The 22,819-nt window shown below is 39.4% G+C and overlaps 1 protein-coding gene across 1 annotated transcript in view; it reads right to left on the reverse strand.

Moving 5' to 3' along the window:
- PPM1L (protein phosphatase, Mg2+/Mn2+ dependent 1L) overlaps positions 1 to 20,038 on the reverse strand; it is a 1,339,716-nt gene extending 1,319,678 nt beyond the window's left edge. Inside the window, exon 1 of the mRNA XM_044069977.1 lies at positions 19,154 to 20,038. Coding sequence (XP_043925912.1) covers positions 19,154 to 19,552 — 399 coding nt within the window. The 5' untranslated portion in view covers positions 19,553 to 20,038. The remainder of the gene's footprint in view (positions 1 to 19,153) is intronic.
- Between the last annotated feature and the right edge of the window lie 2,781 nt (positions 20,039 to 22,819).

A 22,819-nucleotide genomic window follows, 5' to 3' on the forward strand; every position in this document is an offset into this window, starting at 1 on the left:
AGATGGATGAGAAGGAAGTGAGACACTAGTTCAAGTAAGCTGGTGTTTGAAAAGAAAAATAAGCAAAATAAGCAATCCCCAATGAGGTGTAGAGTCAAAATCAGAACAGTTACATGAAGGAAATAGATATGAAAATAGATGAGGCCAATCGACATTATCTCACTTATATAAAGGTGATACACACAAACAGTACAAACGTATGGGAAACTGTTTTAACCAACACAGTAAAAGACATTCAAAAATGTCATGCACAGAAACACAGGATTGAACTCTAGTGTTATGTTTTTCTTTTTCTCCCTCCTCCCTTTATATATGTTTGTTTGCAGAAGGAAGTACATCTTGGGGCAAGTTGTGCATTGATGCTAAGGCATGCTGTTCCCATGAGCACATTTATTATGTGGAACGTGTTTAGTCACTAAACAATCTTCTGCATGACGAAGCTGAAGTTCCAAGACATGTGCCATCCTAGCAGTTGTCTAGATATTTATCATTGTTGAGGGAAGGCTTATCAGGGAAGCTGGATCAGCTTGTGAAAGTTAAACAAGCCAAACGAAAGACTGATCGTGTTGCTTATAAATGATATGTTACAAGCTTGAATGGGAACCTTAATACCTCTAGATCCTATGTTATCTATCCTAATCCCCCATCCTTCACATTATGAGTGGTTTAATTAAATAAAAAGGCTTCCTTATGATTCATTCAGGCTAATTTGCTCAAGGGTAAAATGCATGTTAATACTAGCTTAACAATGTTACTATTCATAACAAAATAATCAAAAACAGAAATCATCTAAAAAACGTTAAAAAAAAAAACAGTTTCGCACCCACCTCGGGGATGGGGGATCACCCTCTCACACACCTTCTCACACACAGATATATCTATCTATACAGATATTGATATGTATATATATATATATATATATATATATATATATATATATAGAGAGAGAGAGAGAGAGAGATAGCTATGCTAATTTCATCACTAATTCCATGACCATGCTGACACCCTGACTCATACAAAGAGTGAAACGTACTAGCATTTTAAAACACATTATTTTCATTCCTCTCTTTCACCCTGTCAGTGTAACCTTCCTCATAGACACTTAAGGCAATAAGAAGGAACAATATTTGAACATATGGCCTTTTTCTTTTTTGGTTCTCTCCCACACTTACTTCCTACTTTCCAGACTTCTACCCCATTGCCCCCCTTCCCTACTGGGTCTTCAAGTCCTTTCTTTCATCCTCCAGACTAGCACCAATTTATAGGCTGAAGCTAGCATAAAATCTGAGGGAAACTTGGGGGTCTTGCAAGCAGTTGCTTCTATGAGTGGAAGGAATTATTTTTTAATATAACCTACTCCCCCCCCAACACTCAGCTCAGAACTGCCTGAGTGCTACTCCCCTCTTATGGACCACATCTTCCCTCAAAAAACACCAAGAACATCCCTCACCCCAGTATAGGAATACCCATCCTTCACTGACTACACCTTAATTGCCCAAGCCTCTAAGTGGACCCTTGTCATTTACACCATATTTAGGCCTTTATCCCCTCTATACCACAGTGTCAAGCTTAAGATCTTTGAGAAAATACAATTCAAGCAAAACACATATAACACCTCATGAGGTTTGTCTTAACAAGCACTTAAAGAAAAGCTAATCTAAAGAATGTTTAACTAAAAAAGGTCAAGCCTGGCACTATATCATAGGGATTAAAGGCTATTCACTGGTAACAACCTGTATTGTAAGTCCTGAGTATGATCCTTTCATTAGCCAGCTGGGTTATATCTACAAAAAAAACTTGTAATGTGCAAATTTTAATAAATAAATAAATGGCTAAAGATAAATATTCTCCATTGTTGGTATCTTTTTATAGAAAATGTTCAACATAATCTAATGTTCCTTTAGAAACAAACTGGACTAATAACTTTGCCAAAAGGTAATTTCAATCACTAATTGTTTTTGTGAATATAACTTTATAGTGGAAAGCATTATCATGGCTAATTATTTTTTTCTGTGTTTTTTTTTTTTTTGCCCATGAGCCTGCTGATGATCAAGCTTCTCCACAATCAGATACAGTCCAGTTGTTGCCTTACCCAGAAATTACACTTGGGGTCACCATGAGAGTTGCCTGGAAGAAGCCATCATTCATACATCCAAAATAGTGCTTTTTGCCTTTGGAGCAATCTGGCAACGAGGGTGTTTCTGATGACCTTAACTCACCTCAGTTATGGCAAAGTGAGATATGTGACATCACAGACGCCTGCTTCCACACCCCTGTATTAAAGACTACCACCAAGCAGTGGCTCAGTGATCCTAATGCCTACCCATAGAGCATTCATATGCAACATCATCCCTCCTCTGTATGACTGCAGCAAAGTACAACTGGCTCCATCCTCCTGGTTGGGCATGCCTATCCCTACCCTGCCAGCTCCATCAGGTGCCTGAGACAATAATCAAACTCATTTCCCCTGAGTCATAATCAGGGCTTTCCCCTTCTATGCCATCAAAGTTATTACAGTAGTTAATTAAAGACATTCTACAATCAATATGGAGAAATTTGGGTTCAAAAATATAAAGAAAGTACATAGCCTGTCAATAAATTAAAACATACATTGAAATATACTGAACTTAAAACCACCTCTTAACTACAATGACATGTTTAGATGGTTGAGGATGTCATTGATGTTCATCGTGTTTCACTGTTGCAGTCATTATTGTTGGGTTATCCTGCTAGCAGGCTACCCGTAGTCGGCCCGATTCCAAAGTCTAGGTCCGGCGTCGGCTGCTGTCGCCATTTCTTCAGTCTTTCTTGCCGCGCGGTGCCCGAAGCATAAGCAGTTCGCAAGTGCCGGTCAGCCGACTCCTGAGATTTTCAAATCAGAATTCAGATCGAAAGTCTTCATTAAAGCTAAGTACCCCATTGGGGAAACTTTTTTCTTGCTCTAGACTGATGTCAGAAAAAGTTAACAATTGTATTTCTTGTGGAAAGCAAATACCTCATAAGGATTTTCACTCTTACTGTATTCCTTGCCAAGGCCCTTACAACGTTGCTAGTTGTCCGTTTTGTGCTAGATTTAACCAACGCACTATCAAGCATCGGTTTGATTTTGCTTTCCATTACTTTGGCCGAAGATTTAATTATATAATGCCGTCGGATCAGCTGATGACCGCAGTTTACAGAAAACGCAAGGACAAGGAAAAGGATAGGCATCCGAGGTCCAAAACCGACGCCGAAGCCTCTTCTAGGCCAGTCGCCGGTTCGTCGGTTCTCAGTGAGGTGCTTTTGCAGCCCTTGGCGCCCACTACCACTTCCGACTCCCACATGGAGCCGACTGGGCCTCTGGATACTCAAGGTATTGGAACCTCGGAAATCAATCCCTCAGATGGGTCTGGAGCCGCTGAGCAGGCATCGGCTTCTGAGGGTGTTTTCAGACCTACACAGCTATACATCAAGCCATCCTCAGCTTCAAAGACAAAGACTAAAGCATCATTAAAGACAAAGAAACAAGTACAGCATTCTCCTACTCACACCACCATGCCTAAGAAACAAATGTTCAAAATGGCCGAAGACCTAATTACTTTAATCAGGGGTACCCATCCCCCTCCTGATAAGAGGCCTAGGCAAGAGACAGAGTATGATTCTTCTGATCAGGTTTCCATTTCTTCAGATTCCTCTTCTGAACAAGATTACTCCATGCTCCCCTATGAGGATTCTGATGCTGAAGAATCAATTCCTTCAGCCTCTCCTCCTGAGGATTATTCTTTTGGGGAAACCTTACATACCATGAGAGAACATTTCTACTGGTTGAGCCAAGTTTATTCTGAATTTAAGAAAAGGCTCAGAGATTTTTTGCGTCTAGCTATTCCACCTAGGCTAGACATTGTGGATGATGTATTCACTGAGTCCAGCCTGTCCCCTGACTCTCTCCCCCCTGCACCTGCTAAGCCAGACGGAATTACAGGGTTCCTGATTCTCATAAATTCCTGTATAAAAACCCCACTGCTGACCCAAAAATTATGTCTCAAGGCCCCAAGGGGGTTAAAGCTTCCACTGCAAAAAACCTTGTCCCCTCTGATAGGGATTCAAGGGCTCTGGACAGATGGGGGAAAAAAGTCTACACTTCTGTTACCCTGGCTATAAGGGCCTTAAATTGTCAGTTTCATATGCTTAAATATCAGCAATATTTAATGTCACAGCTTAAACAGAAAATGTTGACAAATACTGAATGTTCAGAAAAGAAAGAATTACAGGATTTATTGCATGCAGCTGAACAAGTGGGAAAGCACACTTTGCACTGTGGTTATGATTCACTAGAGGCCTCCTGCAGGGCAGCTGTTTCAGGTTCTGTGATTAGAAGGCATGCTTGGTTAAAGGAACAAAATCTGCCCGATCATGTTAAAGCAAAATTATTAGATGCACCATTACAGCATGATACTTTGTTTGGTACTAAAGCAGAAGAAGTATTGAAAAAATGGAGGATAAAGCAAAATCCATGCAGACAGTCAAGGATTTCTTACAGGTACAACCACCCAGATTTAGCAGAAACTGGCCTTCAAAAAATTGGTCCTTTCCAGTGTCAGACAGACCACAAAGAGGCAGATACAGGCATTCCAGAGGCAGAGGTCAGCCCCAAGGTTCATACAGACTTAAACAATGGGGTGCTACTACCTCCAAGAGCGGGGAAGACAAATCACAACCTTACAGAAAACAGTCCCAATTACTTTCCTCTACCAAATCCAAGCACTTCTCTATTGGCAGCCCCCTTGGGGGAAAACTAGCACTTTTTTCTTCAAATTGGCAAAGGATTACCCAAGACAAATGGGTACTGAACATAGTGTCCCAATGCTACAGGTTCCATTTCCACACTCTACCAAGGTCAAAAGGTATGCCAGACCTGCCACACAATCAATGGGCAGAGGCACAAAAACAAATTACAGCCCTCATAGACATGAAGGTCATTCAGCAAGTACCGCAACAAGAACAGGGGCAAGGATTTTACTCCAGACTATTTCTAGTACCCAGAAAGGACAAAACCTGGAGACCAATACTGGACCTGTCTATACTAAACACATTTCTGGAAGTTCCAAAATTCAAGATGTTGACTCTACAGCAGCTACTGCCCATGCTGGGCAACAAGGCTTGGCTCGTAACCTTGGACCTAAAAGAGGAATACCTGCATGTCCCAATCAGACAATCTTGCAGAAGATACCTCAGATTCATAGCTGGCTCAATGCATTACCAATTCTCTGCACTGCCCTTTGGCTTATCTACTGCACCCAGGGTCTTTACAAAATGCCTGACACCAGTAATTGCATTTTGCAGACAAAGAGGAATTCAATTATATCCATACTTGGACGGCTGCCTAATTCAAGCAGAAAAAAAAAGACATTCTTCTAAAGCATCTGGCGTTTGTTAAGAGATTACTAATTGGCCTAGGGTACACAGTAAACGAAAAGAAATCAAAACTAGTGCCCTCTCAAGAGATAATATTCCTGGGTGCAAGCTTAAACACAACTACCCAGATGGCTTATCTCATGCCAGACAAACAAAAGCATCTGACTACTTACTTCAAGACACTGGCAACAAAAACCCACTTATCTGCATGGAAAATCCTGCAGGCCTTGGGTTTCATGGCATCCTGCATCCTACTAATTCCACATGCCAAACTGCATATGAGGAAACTACAGTGGTATCTAAAAAGTGTTTGGACTCAACATTGCCACAGCCTTGAGACAGTAATTGCACTCATTCCCGGCCTGCAGCAGGAGTTTCGATGGCGGGCAAAAGCCTCTCGCCACAACAAGGGTCTGCCATTCAGGTTACCCACAGCCAGACAGACACTGACAATGGATGCATCCGACTATGCCTGGGGGGCACATTTGGCAGGAAAATGCATTCAGGGCACGTGGCCTGCAAACCAAATGCATCTTCACATCAATCAAAAAGAGATGCTAGCTGTTCAAAATGTCCTGACAGCCTTCAAGGACCTGCTTCATCCAGGACAACTACTGATAAAGACAGACAACACTATGGTCATGTGGTACATAAACAAGCAGGGAGGTACACATTCCTACCCCCTTTGCAGGCAAGCAATGACCTTATGGGACACGGCTTTGGCTTTTCAAGTTCACCTGCAAGCACAATTCCTACCAGGAAAAACAAATACTCTGGCAGACGAACTAAGCAGAAACCTCATGGATCCCCACGAATGGAAGCTGGATCCACAAGTCTTCAACATGATAACAAGGAAATGTGGATGCCCAGACATAGATCTATTTACCTCCCCTCACAACTGCCAATTGCAAAAATTTTGCACAAGGATATATCACAAACAAGCATGGAAAGTGGACGCCCTATCCTTCAGCTGGAAAAATCTAACAGTATATGCTTTGCCTCTTCTTCCCAGGGTACTCCTAAAGGTCAAACAAGAGAAGCCAAACATGATCCTGATTGCACCAGACTGGCCACACCAGCACTGGTACCCTATTCTAAAGAGCTTGTCTCAAGGCCCAGCATGGATATTGCCTCAAATCTCTCAGTTGCTGACCCAACAAAACAGTCAGATCCTGCACAGCCAACTCAGGACCTTATATCTGGCAGCATGGCAGATAAAGTAACCGTTCAGAACACTCCACTTACAAAAGCTGTTATGGATGTTTCTTGGAGGCCAGAAGACCCAGTACCAGAAAATCTTATTCTCTGCTTGGAACCAGGAACAAGGCATAGACACGAGTGTGCCAAATATCCCTCAGATTTTTACAATACCTAACTGAGATTCTAAACAAAGGCCTTTCCTTTTCATCTATTAAGATTCATGCCTCTGCCATTTCAGCTCATTACAATATGGAACCAACTATCTTTTCTCATCCTTTACTAAAGTAGTACCTCAGAGGAGCCAAAAACATTAGGCCTCCTAGGAGAGCACTAATTCTGGCCTGGGACCTAAATTATGTTTTGGAAAAACTCACACTGCTTCCCTTCGAGCCAGCATCAACAGCAGATATAAAATTCTTATCCTGGAAAACAGCTCTGCTCCTGGCAATAACCTCTGCAAGATGAGTCTCAGAGCTACAAGCACTCATGGCTGTGGAACCTTTCATCATTTTACATCCAGACAGGGTTTCCCTGAGGACAAACCCTACATTTATGCCTAAGATGGTGTCCAGTGTGGCCCTTAACCAAACCATTCACTTGCCAACTTTTTTTCCTAATACACTGAACAAGGGAGAGAAAATTCTGCATTCTTTGGGCATACACAGGCAGCTGAGATTCTACTTGGACAGAACTCAAGTTTTCAGAAAAACTCAGCAACTTTTGGTGTCATATGCTGCAAGTTCACAGGGAAAGGCTATCTCAAAACAGACTATCTCTTAATGGATAGGCCATTGCATCCATTTCTGCTATTTACAACATAGAAAATCAGTGCCTAAGGACATTAGGCCTCATTCCACCAGAGCAGCAGCCACCTCAGCAGCCTTCCTCAGAGGAGTACCAACCAAAGATATCTTAGAGGCTGCAACTTGGAGTTCAGTGCACACTTTCACAAAGCACTACCATTTACCTCTCTATTCTAAGTCCAGGGCAGGCTTTGCCACTGCAGTTCTGCAGGGCCTCATAGCCTCTCCAAATCCTATTTAGACCAGCCACCCTACCACAGCTTTGGGATTCAACCCAACAGTAATGACTGCAACAGTGAAACACAATGAACATAGTACAGTTGTGTACCTACCATAAATGTAGATGTTCGAGTGTAATGTAGCTGTAGAGTAATGAAGCCAAGAAAAGAAAACTAAATTTCTTGAAGATAACTACAGCTTTGTGTGTGTGTGTGTGTGTGTGTGTGTGTGTGTGTGTGTGTGTGTGTGTGTGTGTGTGTGAGCGTGCACAAGGGCATGTGCACTTACAATTTTGTGTGTGCAGTTCAATGAGCTTATGGGATTGTCAGTAAAAACAAACACAGACACTGAGTAAGTATAAAAAGAACAGCTATGGACCTTTTTCTTTCAAAAATTTCATTTTAATTAAATTACACTGGTTGACTCCTGTTGTTGATTTTTGTTTAATCTTTTACTCAAATTTGTCTGTTTGTGACATCAAGGACTTAAGCGCACCAAGCCTGTTTCCAAGAACTGCCTCTTTAAATTTTTGCAAATTCATGTTCATTATATCAGTAACACTCTCCACCCAGCTTAGCTTCTGCTGCCCCCGTTTTCTTTTGCACTTGATCTTTTCCACTATCAGTGGCTTCTCCAGTCAAGCCTTATCTTCACATTGTGTCCAAAGTATTTGAGTTTTAAAGCTAAAACTACTTCAATTTTCAAGCCTTTTTCCTTAAGTATTAACTCAATCAATCTTCTTCCAGGCCATGGTGTTCTCAACTTTTACTCAAACACTACAGTTAAAAATCCTCAATTCTTCCAGCACACCACCTTACTTACAGTCCAACTCTGACTGCCGTATGTTACTACCGGGAAAATCTACAGACCTTTGTCGACAATGTGGTATCTTTGCTCTTTAAAATATTATCGAGATTTACCATAGCTCTCCCTCTAGAAAGCAAGCATATTTTAATTTAATAGCCACATTCTCTATTTGAACAGATCTTTGAGTCCAGGAAAATAAAATATGTCATTGATCCTAACTTCTCTCCCATCAGTTTGAAATAAATCAATAGTGCTAGATGACATTATTTTCATAATTTTCATTTTTTTATATTGATCAACACACCAGCTTTTGCAATTTCACTTTCACCTTCATCAACAGGATCTTCAACTCTTCTTCAGTTTCAGACATTAGTAGTGGCATCTGCATATCTCTGTTAATATCTTTCACATCAATTTTGATTCTAGCATCTGGTTTCTCTAACCCAGTGTTTCACATGATACATTCAGTATGTAGGTTAAATAAGTAGGGCAAAAAGATGTAACCTTGTTGTACTCCATGAACAATTGTGAACCAGTTGTGACACTTTCACTACTAATTGCTGCTTCTTGTTCTGCACATAAATTCCTTGGGAGGCAAATAAAGTCACCGTGTATACTAATTTCTTAAAGAACTTAACAGACTGTGCTAGGGTCCACACAGTCAAACTCTTAAAAGTAGTCCATGGAGCAGAAGTAAATATTTTTTTTCTTAAACAGTCTTGCCTTCATACCTCTCAGCCTCTTAGTGCAAGACATCTGGATAAAGCCTGACAAAATGGGGGAGCAAAGGCCCAGAAATAGGGACAAATTTTAAATATTGCTCTTTTAAACTTAGAAATTTGCTAGAGTAACAGGGTTTGTGTTAACATACATTTGCTGAAGGATTTGAAGTCTGAAGCTCAAATGCATGTCAATCCTTAGATCATCCCAATGATTTGCCAGAAAACCACAAATTTTATGAGGAACAGACCAAACATATGAGGCAAAAGTCTGGACAGCTGAGACATATGCTTGCCTTCTCCATTACTCAGCAGATATGGTTTACTAGTTGGTTAGTCCTCCTAATTTAAAATAGAAAGTCAAAACTATGCTGGAGTAAAAATGTGCCACAGAAAGCCTGTTTGCACTGGTATCTTGTATACTTTCAGTTCTGCACAGCTTTGCCTTCAGACATTCTCCATTTTTTCCCCTGTGGCATAATTAAGCAATGTCTAGTGAGTGGATGTGGGTATATGAAGATTTACCCATGGTTGGCTTTGTTTAATCACTCGGGCTTTGCCCCCATGATCAAACCACACCAATCCCCATATACCCACACCCACTCATTGGCTGTTTCCCATATAAAATTACATTTATTTAAGAAATAATTTGCTTACCTTTCTTAAATAATGTCTTTGTATAACAGCGCCAAAGTATTCCTCCACATTGTTTCTTGCTCTTCTCTGTTTGTTGATGTACTGCGCATGCTTATACGTTCCCATACTTGCATAGCACATCAACACTGCTGTTCAACAGAAGCAACATAGAGAATCTCCAGTGCATTTTTTTTATACTATAAAACTTGGAAAGGTCAGAATCTGCCAAAACGGAGGGGAAATACAAGAAAATCAGGTATATTTTTTAGTTTTACTGAAATTATATGATTTTTCTTGTATTTGGTCTGCCCTCCGTATATACATCTCAACTTCTTAGTTCAAGAAATGAGGAAAAAACCTTAAATAATGGGGGACAAAGGCCCTAAAATATGGTGAAATTGTAAATGTTGCTCTTATAAACTTAGAAAGCTGCTAGAATAACAGGATCTGTGTTTGCATGCATTGTCTGACAGATACGAAGTCTGAATCTAAAATGTGTGTCATTATTTAATGACTTCACTTTTCAGTGACTTGCCAGAAAATGATAAATTTTATGAGGAACAGACCCAACATTTGAGGCAAAAATCTGTACAGTTGAGAGGTATGCCTCCATAGCATATACAAATAGAAAAAAGTATAGACTCTCAATGGTAGTTTAGCAGCCATACTTTTTTCTATTAGTATATACTCGATTTACAGTATGCATGCTGGTTGGTCTGTCCAATCAGCATGCTTGTTTTTGAATAGTAATGGCCCTTTATTTCATAATTCTGACAATTAGCCTGTTTCACAATGTCAGAGCTTCGTCTCCCACTCAGTAAAATCACTGCTGAAGAGTTAGGTGTCATTTCATGTGTCAGTTATCTGTAGCCCCACCCCAAGTCTGAGGCAAAAAGAGTAAACAGGCCTAAAGCAGATGCCCTATGTTGACCGCCTTAAAAAACTCCAGCTATACTCTGTCGCATATCGTCTACTCAGAGGCGATCTTTGCTTAACATACAAGGCCATGTCAAACCCAAAGCTGTTGGACATGCTACACTTAAAGAAATCCCAATCCTACAGAGCCACACGCTCTAGGGATCTAAACCTTGTCATCACAATAAACAAAACACGCTGGAGGGATAGGTTTCTGACCCAGAGATTCCCCAGACTCTGGAATAGATTGCCCATACATGTCAAGCAGAGTGCCTCTTTGGCCCTCTTCAAAAGGAACCTTGACGATTGGATGGGAGAAAGGAAATTCACCCCGGGGATCACGTCAGTTGCCCTGCTAGACAGGGGTCCAGGGAAGTAAATATTGTGGGAAGAAATAGCCAGGGAATTGTTATGGCTAGGCTTGTATAGGCCCTAGGGCTGATAGCCTAGTACCAACCTATGAACCTATGAAACTATGAAACTACTTCTTACTCATTTCAAAATAAACAGTATCGTTTATGCATCAATGTATCAAATGCATACCTCTTAACTGTGCCTCATTATGAGGAATGTTCCTCATTTTGAGTCTTACAAATTCAATGTCCCATGCTGTTCTACATTGAATGGTACTGGCTAAAATGTTATGCTAAGAAGCTATTTTTTTTAACAGATATTCACAGTAAATAATATTGAATCATATTAGATTTACAAAATGTCTGTGTGTGAAGAAATACTCACTAACCAAGATTTGTGATTCCAGATTGAAGTTGTTAGTAAATTTTCCACATTTTGCCCATTTGCTCCATATTATAAGAAGTAGTGCCCCATATTTCTGTGTTAGAAGATTACGAGCTATGATCAGATGATTTACTCCGCATACAGAAATGTTTAATACAATTGGAGATTTACGCTGAAATGTAAAACAGCAGGTAAGTATTTGTAAGCTAGAATTACTTGGTACCACATTCTTGCCTTGCGCTACAGTTAAACAAGCTTCTTTTCTTCAGTCCATTGCATATTCAATAACACACCTTAGAAAACAACCACATAACTAAATGTATGGGTCATTTCTTCTGCCATATAATAAATGCTTGAAGTGCATTGAGTTGGGTAGTTTGTTTTAAAAATAATACTTTCCTTTGAATTCACTGAAGAAAAAAGAAAGCAAATGCTTGTTTTTTTGTGCAGAGCACGAGTGTTTACCATTTCTTCTATTCGCCTTATGAAATATGTACTTCTGAAAATTTGAATTCAAGTAAAAAGAACTTAGATAATTGGATAAGAAACTGGGCATTTAATCTTTGTTTCAGGGAGTCAGTGTTCATCTGTGGCCTTCAGGCCGGAACAGTGGAGTAAAGAACGTATGAACTTAGATCAGTGGTGACTTTGGAGGTAGTTGTGTTAACTAGCAGGGGTATGTGGAGGTTCAGCTCAAATAGGGGATGTGATGGAGGATTTCCCCATCATATGAACCATAATTTAAATCAGATGTAGATATCTAATCTCCTGATCTCATTTTTTTTTTTGTATTTATTTATTTATTTTACATTTGTTAACTGGGTTAGTCAGGCTGAGCTTTTGGCTCATTTTCAGCAGAGACCCGGGGAGAAAAGCTCCTCAGGACTAGAAAACAATTATTTATTTTTTTTTTTAAAGTAGTAACAATCAGCTATAGGATCTTACAGGAAGAGACCTGGAGAAAAAAGAACATACTCAGGCAATTCAATTATACAGAGTATTAACAATTGGCAGACAAGTATGTGAGCTGTTACAAACAAGGTTTTAACCAATTAGCAGAAGAAAATGTGACTAGTTACAATATTATTTAAGCTGCTTAGAGCAAAATGAGTTAATAGTTAGGCAGATGCTTATTTAAAGTGGGTTGGATCTAGTTGTATAGGAGTTTGGAAACAAGAAAGGAAAGTAAGAATGGCTAGTAGGAGATGTAGGGGAGGATGAGTATAGGAGACAGACTAGACAGGTAGGTTGTTTTGAGACTGTAAGAATTAAGATTGGTTGGAGATAGAGGAAGGGAAGAGGTAGAAGAGGCAGGGGAATAGTGTTAGAGATACATTAAGAGTGAGATGGTGAAATAGATGAAAGGATGGTGGTTTCAGGGTGTTTGGCTACAGTGGCAAGACCACTTTGTTTTTAGGTATTTCCTTGTGGCTAATTTGTAACTTTTGCTATACTGGAGGGATTTTATTTCCAAGGGGAGTTGGTTCCAGAATGTAGCTGAGTTATAGTTATAGAGAAGGCAGCCTAATTTGGTTTTGGGTTTGTAGATGTCTAATAATTCTTGATTTGAGCTGCATAGCATCCTAGCAGGGGAATATTTGGATATGATAGTGGAGAGGCTGGGGCAGAAGGAGGGTAGCTAGAGGATAGAGTGGATGATTTGTAGTTGGTAAAGCTGGATCAGCTGAGGGAATTCTAGCCAGTCTAGTTGCTGTAGTGCTAAGCACTGGTGTGACTTGCAGGTTTGGTTAGCTGCAAATCTGGCAATCTTATTATAGGTAGTTTCAAGCCAGGAAATAAGTGTAGAATTTAGGTATGTGAATATGTTGCAGCTGTAAATGAGTGCTGGGAGTAATAAAGCCTGGGAGAGAATTATTCAAGCAGTGTAAGTGATGTATTTCCTTCTACGGAAAAGGTGCCCAAGTTTCTAATGAGTTCTTTTTACCAAGTTAGTAATATGGAGATCAAACTTAAGCTGATCATCTATTGTAACACCTAGCGATTTAGTACTAGATTCAGCTGAGATGATAGTGTTGTTGCAGGATAAGATGGTAAATGTACTTTTGAGTGTGGTGTCATTTTTAGGGAGGAAGAGTAGGAGCTTAGTTTTTTTTTTGGATTAAGTATTAGTTTGTTATCACTAAGCCAAGTCTCAATGGTGTGGAAGGATGCCTGGGTAGTTGAGTGGAGGTCATTTGGGTTGTCAGCAAGGGATATAACAGTTGAGTCATCAGCATATTGCACAAGAGATGACTGGGGACAAGAGGAGTAGAGCAAGTTGGTGAAAATATTAAAGAGTAGTGGTCCAAGTATGGACCCTAGGGGGACTCCCATTTGTACAGTGAGAGGGGAGGATAGTGCAGAGAGCCATTTAACTGATTGATGGCGGGTAGAGAGATAGCTGGAGAACCAGGAGATAGTAAGGGGAGAGAAATGTAAGTTAGTGAGTTTATCTAGGAGGAGTAGGTGAGAGACAGTGTCAAAGGCTTTAGAAAGGTCAAGGAATAGGCATGATACAAGTTTATTGTTATCATGAGCTAGGGAGACTGTGTTGATGAATGATATCAGTGCAGTAGTTGTACTATATTTGAGACAGAACCTTCATATTTTTGGGTACAATCCACAGATTACCATATGCATTCAGTTTTAGATATTTATCCCTTTCAGTTTGGACAGAATATGCAATAAGTAAAAGTGAATATCTGAGAGCAGGTTTAAAGAAACCCAATCACCTCCTCCCTGAAAATAATCCTTAACTATAGTTTACCTGCAGCAAGCATTAAACCAGTGTGCTTTATATAGCTCTGTTCTACATTAACTGATGTTTTATAACCAACTGTGCAGTATTAAATAGCAGAGAAAAAACTTTGCTGAATGTAACACTCATAATTTGTTTCTAAGATTAAGGCTGAAAGAGTAGACAGTTGACCAACAGATATATTATCACATGCAACGTTTTAAGAGCACCTTGACAAATTCTGTTTGGTAAAATGTCACACCGAATAAAAGATTATTTGGTCAAATGCTTATCTGCAATATATATAGAAGTCTGTATTTCAAGTTAGAGCTGGGATCTGGATTACAGCAACATGGAAATGGAACCTACACCCAGAACTTTGCCAATGTCAGCATCTCAGGAGGTAGCACACTCACCTTTAGTGCTGGAAGATCAGAAGGCTGGGGGTTCTATTCCCACACCAGATACCTTGATAAATGTTCTAGTACTGACACTACAGTGCATGGATAAGATATTAAACTCAAGTTCCATCTGCCTGAGTAAGGAGTAGCACAGGTAGACATAAAAGATTCCATGAGACTTATAAAGAAGAAGAAAAAAAAAGAGTAGACATGCCCTGATCAAAGTTCCACTAGTCAGTATGAATACCAGTTGAGTCTCCCAAAAATCAGGTCACTGGCCTAGTTGGACTAAACTGGTTAATAAACAGTAAATGAATGCAGCATTTTCTTTCCCCATAGATAGTGTATTTCCTTCCCTAAAGAATGATCCTTATACTTTGAAATATTAAAATAAGCCTGAATTAGCAGAACCCCCTCCCCACGTGGCATTTCTAATCAAACCAGCTCCCTCAGTACATACCATACTGGGGCTGAATTAAATCTCATGAAACTTTATTTAGGAATTTGTCTCCTTGCTCTTACATCATACACACACACAGCAAGCTGTCTTACACTTAGTTTTGCAATTAGTGCATTGCAAACTACCTAGGAAATTAACATAGCAACCTCCCATAAAGGGCTATTTGGGGATGTCTGACTCTCATCGGCAGTAAAGTAGCTATTTTATTATGTCATTTGTTTTAAGCAAGCATTAATTTTTTGTTTTATTCCACTCGTGCTTTTTTTTTTTTTTAACAGCTTTGACTAAAGTGTGGGCATGACATGGAGCACTGCTACCAAAAAGAATGCAGACTGGTTTTGTTTATCAGAAAAAAATTCTTTGGAGAGCTCTAGGTACCAAATGCATACATTTAAAGGTACTTTTTACAGAAATTTATTCTGTGTTCATGTATAGGTGTAGTATCGTGATGTTGTATACAAAGGCAAGTCATCCCCAGAAGAAAAAGAAAAGTTGCTAATTTCACTACATATGACGGTACTGATTTCCATCTTGTAAAATGATGTATATCTCTGGATATCCCACAAAAGCAAGAGCAGGGGATTTCATAAAAGGCAGAAAATATAATACAATACAATGACTTTCACAAGCCAGGTGGCAACAGGTAAAAGGATTTGAATATACACTTTTTGCTGAAAGCAGGCAGACAGGATACAACAGAAACATTCAGATATGTTACAAGAACAAGGTACAACAGTGGAATGTCAGACAGCTAAAACTATTGTCTGGAGCTAGAAGATACTGGATGAAATAGGAAAGAAGAAGGACAATAGAAGAACTCTAAGGAGGAATTACTTCATAGAAAAGGATGTGGATTGGTAGAATATCCTCCCAAGGAAAATGTGGATTCTGAAGAACTCCTAGCATTTATGAATGTGCACCACAGGCAGAAGAAATTGCTGAAGGTCAGCCATTAGAAACTGAATGATTACGGGAAAGAAACGACAACATTGCAGTCATGGACAGGATGACTTAGTGGGTTATAGATCCTTATGTGCCAAATCAATCGATGTATGTATATGTATATGCAAATGTGCATGCATATTTGAATGCAGTGTACCTTTGCATGCTTAGATAAAGTTATGCAAGTACAGTTCTTTTATCCAGTCTTTCAGAATTTAATTCACTATCTTGAGAATGAAATAAAGATGTGTAGATGCATAGTCAATTTCCTATGAGGCATATTGCCAGGGCTAGCTGTTTAAATGTTAAACTTACCACAGCTAGTTAATTCAATGCATATCAACAGGGCTTAATATCTTAATGTTCAGAAGTTATACTTGTCACTGTTATCTGATTCACTGTATAAGCTCAGCCATTTTTCTTTTTCTCTTCTAGTGTACTTTTTTGTATTTTCATTTCATAATATACATAACAATTCAGTGCTTAAAACAATTACCTATGTAGAAAGTATTTCCTGTAAATTAGTATTCTGACTTCTAGTGCATGTTTTGTTATGGCAACCAAGTTAATGTCCAACATACTAATTATAACAGTTATAAGGCATCAGTAATATTCATATCTGGGGGTTTATTTTAACATTAAAACTGTACTGTCACAGGGATTTCTCCTTTCCCTAATATACAGCAGTCTCAGAATCAGTATATGCACTAGAAAATGCATACCATCCTGTTGTTAATTTTCCCATTTCGCTTCAACACTGTGCAACGTGTGCAAATATTTATGTTTCTGCTCTGTTGTGTAGGAGGGATTTTTCTCTCACTAGGGCTCCACTGAAATTGTGTCTTTCCATTTGGTCATTCCAAGTAAACAAATGCAAATAAATATATATCAAACATATTTACTATAATGCTAAAAAATATGCAACTGACAAGTTTCACAGCAACTTTTCTTTCAGTGACAGCACAATAAGAATTAAAGTCTGGCAGCATGTAACAGCACTCTGGAATTGTAGTAAATATTGGCTCTCACAGATAAGGGAAGTCAAGCTTAGAACACAAACTTGCTAGGGCCAGGTCATGCAGTTTTCAGTGTATGAAATCAGTCGTGCCAAAGGACAGGCAACACAAGCAATGTCTGCCTCTTGGGAGACTGATTATGTCTTGAATATGTCTTTTTCCAGGGATCGGCAAAGATAAAAAGTAAAATGAATTCTTTAAGGATGTCTGTAAGCAAACACATCAAACATCTGAAGCTATGTGTAGCGCCCAGTGAAAATGCAAGGTGATACACATGGGAATATGCAACCTAACAAACGTATTATAACTTGATGATGTTGCAGAAAGTGACACAGTCAGGAAAAGGAAGCATCACTTGGTTAGTTTTGTCCTGCAGCCTACATTTCATTCTGTATTGTAGCTGAACTACAGAAAAAATGCTTATAAAATGTTAGTAAATCGTGAAAAATAAAAATTTGTAGTCCATGGTTTGATTTCCTCAGCCTCAATTTGTTTAATATGTAACTGAGTAAGTTACTTAAAAAGCCTCTTGAACTACTTGCCTAATAACTACCTAAGTAACTGATGATGCCTGCCACACACGAGGTATTGCATAAACTAATGACATGTTCACTGAGAAGTGTGTGTAATCAACTAGAGGCTGTATAGACAGGCAGCTGAAAGGATGAAAAGCTAACAAACATGTCATACTGACAGACTCAAACCCTGTACCACAGGAAGCACAGCTCTCAGCCTTAACTTCTGTATCACCTGCCATACAAATAACTTGAGCTTCATTCAGTACTAGATATTGAACAAAAGCTACCTTCAAAATAGTACATCACAGTACAACTCACTTCTGCAATGGGCTTGTAGATGCCCTATGCAAAGTGTGACTGTGGAGTCTGCACCTAGAGAATACAGCATAATGCACCTGTAGTCCATGTACATTGTTTCACTCAAATGATAGTATTTTATGTATGGCGGGTGTAAATGTGTGTTAATACTAGCATATCTTAGAACACAGCTTTTAGCGAAGCCCATCTGTGTGTGGTGTGTGTCTATCTGGTGATAGTAACTGCAAAGCGGGAGCGCTCACAAACATTCTAGTTCTACAGAATAAGGTTAGCTTATCAGTTTTGATTCTATCAAGTTACAGTAAAATGCTTACAACTACAAACCTATTAGCTTTTTCCACTGGACTTAGACTCTAGGCAGAAGCATACTGTAGCTTCTCTAGCTTTACCTGTAAGCAAACTGTCACTTTTTTCACCAAGGACTTTTGCTAACTACAGTATGTGTGTTGTGTTACAGCAACCATGTGCATCCCCAGCTGCAAAAACACTGACCAGCGAATACAAAGGCATCACACTGATGACTCGTTACTTTCATATCATGAGTTCTCATAAAGGATTAATTTAAAAAGACAAGAAAGTACATAGCAAACATTAATTAAAGTAACTAAAATAAAAAGAAGAAAAAAAGTAAAAAAAAAAAACACTGAAAAGTCCCAAAACAATGTAAGCCATTTAGACTGATAAATGTTATGACACAGGTTTGTTGGTTATGCAGGTGTGTTTTTGTGAAGTTTAAAAGACCAGCAATATTTGCAAGTAAAGTAAGTACACAATTCTACCACGTATGTAGAGCTGATTTTCAACATAACTTTTACAGTGCATAATGGCAGTATATAGCACAGACAGTGTGCATAAAGATAAAAAGTCATAGTTTTGTAGTGTGTGATTTGAATAGAAGCAGCCTAATGTTCCAAAGTGTTTAATAAAACTGTTTTAAAACTTAGTATGACAAGGAGATGGCACAGTACTATGGTCAGACACCCGAGAGATGAGTTTACAAAAATAGTGTTTTATTAATAATATTTCACTTCATCTGCTTTCAATATGACTAAGTTTCTAGAGACAAGCACAGTTCTAAAGGACTGAAACATTCATTCTTAGCATAGTTATTTCTGTTGAGTATGAATATGTCATTTAAAGGCTGTTGACTATACTTAAACAACAATTCATAATTTGCATTTCATGAACAACCTGCAGGTTTTCTAATAGGTTAGACGGAAGATAAGGTTATTGCTGTCCTCTACTTACTTAAGCAAATTATCAAGAAGAACAGAATGAAATTGCAGGAAAACCTAAATAGCATAAACATGTTGCATTACATATGACTTACCGCTCCGCCATGACCATCAAATATCCCAAAGATGGATGGATGGCTTTTGTTGACTAGGTCAGTGATGACTTCAAATCGGTCTTCCATATGATCTCTTCTTCCCTGTATGGAATACACAGCCACGTTATTGCTCTTGTACTCCCAAGTTTTTGAGAATTCAGCCTCCAAGACATCTAGCCCTCCAAGCTTGTCATTTTGCATAATCTCAGCCACTTTCCCCTTTACCATTTTGACAGCATCTCGGCTGGATTTCACAATGGTTTTCACTTCATCTGTATGAAAGAAATAACTCCAAAGAGCCAGGCTAATACACAGTAAGAATAAGGTTTCAGGTCTTAACAAGAAATAACGCATGATCCGGCCCAAAAGAGACAGCAAAGTCATTGTATCTTCTATCATTTATATCCACAGTCTTGCTGCTGTTTTAAACTACAGCTCAAATACATTCATTCTTTGTGACAAGAGTTCCGGATGTTTACACTACTGCAGTGAAATTCTGATTTCTGATCAAGTATCTTGCCAGGACTTGAAGAATAACAGACAATAAGCAAAGCAGCCTCTTACAGAATGCTCCAGATAACTCCAGGTTGTGTGTATTTATTTGCAAAGATAATCCAAAAGGCATGCAGTCAGTAGGTCAGTCTGTAAACAAATGGAATAAATGAATAGGGCTACAGCACAGCAGGTTTGTGAGATTCCAGCTCAGTTTCCAAAAGCAACTTCCTGACTACCACTTGCTCACCAGACATTCATTGCTACCCCCTGTCTCCAGCTCTCCTTTCAGCACCAACTGTCAAAAAGCAGCAGCTGCCGCATTCAGCTGCAGTTAGATTTTGACCACAATGTCTGATCTTGGATCAGATTACCAGAACTGCTGCAGCCAGACCAAACGCCACCCTCCATGTGACATCACTAAGCCAGCCTTTTGCTGTGATGTCAGAGCCCCACCCACTCCTCTAGCTCCAGCTACACAGTTTCTTTAGTTTGTCTCTGAGCTGTAGTACAGACAGAGGCTGGGCCTATTCGGTTTCTGTAGCACCTGCGAGCAGGGCAAGTAGACTTCTAGAAGGAGCAGTAAAAGAAAATACAAGTCAATGGTATGCTTAGTATACTTTCCCATAAACAAAATAGGAAAATCCATTCTTCATCCTCAGATCTTATGAATCATTTAAGTACGCACGCATGACTGAAATGCAAACTAAAACAGTTAGGTCTCCTGAGACTGTCTCAATAACTCAATATGCCATCACTTCAAATGCATTTCATTTCTCTTTTCAGAAATCTGTTCACTGCAGCTTTTACTTTGCAATGCATTATTCTTCCTTGAAGCATTTTTTTCATGAGATTTTATTATTTTTTTTTTTTTTGTCATTTTACTGGACAGTGCTATTAAATGCCTAACAAAAGATCATCTAGATTTAACAACAGTCATAACTTTTTTTGCATTCATTTTTCACACTACATCGCCAGCAAAGCTGCAAGGAGCTTATACAAAACATTGTTGGAGTAGAGCAAGAAAACAGCAACACTGTCCCAGAAGTATACATTACTTAGTTATTTCTGGGGGCATCGAGATACTTACTGCTGACTACCCAGACTGAAGCTAAAGACAGGATACACACACATACTAATTAAAACAGAGTCTGGGTTCAGTGTATAGCTAAGCTTTCCCATCTGTTCTAGTTTGAATCTCCAGAGATCAATGTTATCACACATGTTGTTTGTCTTTTTCCTGGTAAGGGGTCGCCACAGCAGAACTCCGGTCCACTAATGATTGGCAGTAGATTTTTACAAAACACTAAGGTGTCAGCTCAACACCCAACCTTCAATGAAGGCACACCCATTTATGCACGCATGTCTTTCAAACACTACCTAACTGCAGGGAGGACATACAGACTCCTCACAGAAGGCACTCTCAAGCCAAGCCGAGAATCGAATGGGAGAACCTCTTGCTGTGAGGTAACAATGCTACCACTGTACCACTGAAAGTCCACTTTAAAATATATCAGTAGTGTTGTTGCTCTCATACAGTTATTAATTTGTTGTGATTTTCTATTTTGCTTGAATTTAATAAAGGCATTAAATGACAGGCTTATATTTATATTTTGGCAATGCAAATGTATTGATTGAAGCCTGGAAGATATATGACGTGTGTTAATTGTTGCTTCCATTGCAGTTGCTGCAAAAAAAAAACTAAAGCTGTTAGCGCTGGTACATTTTGTATTACAATGTGTAGCTGAGATTCAGAATGTCAGTTTTAAATTAATTCATCTGAGGACTGGCAGATGTTAAACAGAAAACCTGTGGCTGACCCTAATATAATTAGATTATGGTACTGTTCCTACAAGCATCTCTTGCTTAAGATTTATTCCCAAGTTTATCAGTTTCCCTTTTGCAAATATATTGTCTTTGTTAACTGCAAGTTCTGTACATTTTACCTTTCAGTTTGTGTGTTACTGTCAAATAAATGAGGATTACTCTGTATATGGCACATTGAATGTTTTTTCAAAACACAATGAATGTTCCTACCAAGTTAGTGGGATTGTTGAAATGGAATCATAACAAAAGTCCCCATTTCTCCTTTTTTATTGGGGAGGGGGCAAATTCCTTAGTTCTTGGGATTATCTTCCATGATTTATCCACAATTGCAGCCTGATTATTTCAATTTGTATAATCCAGGGGCGTCTCGTGCTATAGGACTGCAGCCCCCCCCCCACCTGTCAAAATAAATCCCCCCCACCTCTCAAAATAAATTGTACCACTGTCCTGTCAAAATAAATTGTACCACTGTAGAAAATAAAACATAAAAAAAAATTCATGAGTTCCAGAACAGGACTCCACACATGCATGCTTAGTTCCTGACTGCTGTATTAGGCAGTCCAGAACTCCACGTATGCATGCGTGCTTAGTTCCTACATTCCAGACTGCTCTGTTAGGCAGTCCAGATAGGGAAGGAAGGGAACTCCACCCTGCCAGCCCAGAAGTCTGTGCAGTGACAACCACACAGACTGCAAGAACACCAGACTGCATTGTCTGCAGACTGGAGGCTCCAGTTTACTCACATCTCACAGGGAAACCCAGAACAGCCTGCACGGGCATGAAGGATCAGGCTGCTTGTAGGAACAGATTCAGGCCACTACAGAGGACTTAATAGCTGCCATGGAGGATTGGATCTGCTGGAAGGAGGTTTTGAGTGTGTGTGTGTGTGCGTGTGTGTGTGTGTGTGTGTGTGTGTGTGTGTGTGTGTGTGTGTGTGTGTGTGTGTGTGTGTGATGCCCCAGTTGCTACATGGTGGTGGGTAGAGAATAAGGCTTGAACCTTGTACCTTGGGTACCAAGTGGCAAGAGCCTGAATTCCCTACCCACCATCATTAGTAAAACATTTGCATTTTGCCTCATATTTGTTCTGTTCTGTTCCTCATAAAATCTATGGTTTCTGTTTTTTTCTTACTTAACACAGCCAGTGGTGCAGTGATAGCATTGTTGCCTAACAGCTACAGGTTGTCTGGTTTGATTCTTGTTTGGGGTGCATTCTGTGTGGAGTCTGCATGTCCTCTCTGTGTTTGTGTGGGTTTGCTCTAGTGCCCTCAATGGATATTTGTCCCTATTTTTTTTGGACTGTATTCCCCCATTATTGGCTTCGTCCAAGTTTTTTGTGCCAAGGTTG

The sequence above is a fragment of the Protopterus annectens genome, chromosome 4.part1, assembly GCF_019279795.1.
Source record: "Protopterus annectens isolate FY-2018-M chromosome 4.part1, PAN1.0, whole genome shotgun sequence".
In the NCBI taxonomy this organism is placed as follows: Eukaryota; Metazoa; Chordata; order Ceratodontiformes; family Protopteridae; genus Protopterus; species Protopterus annectens.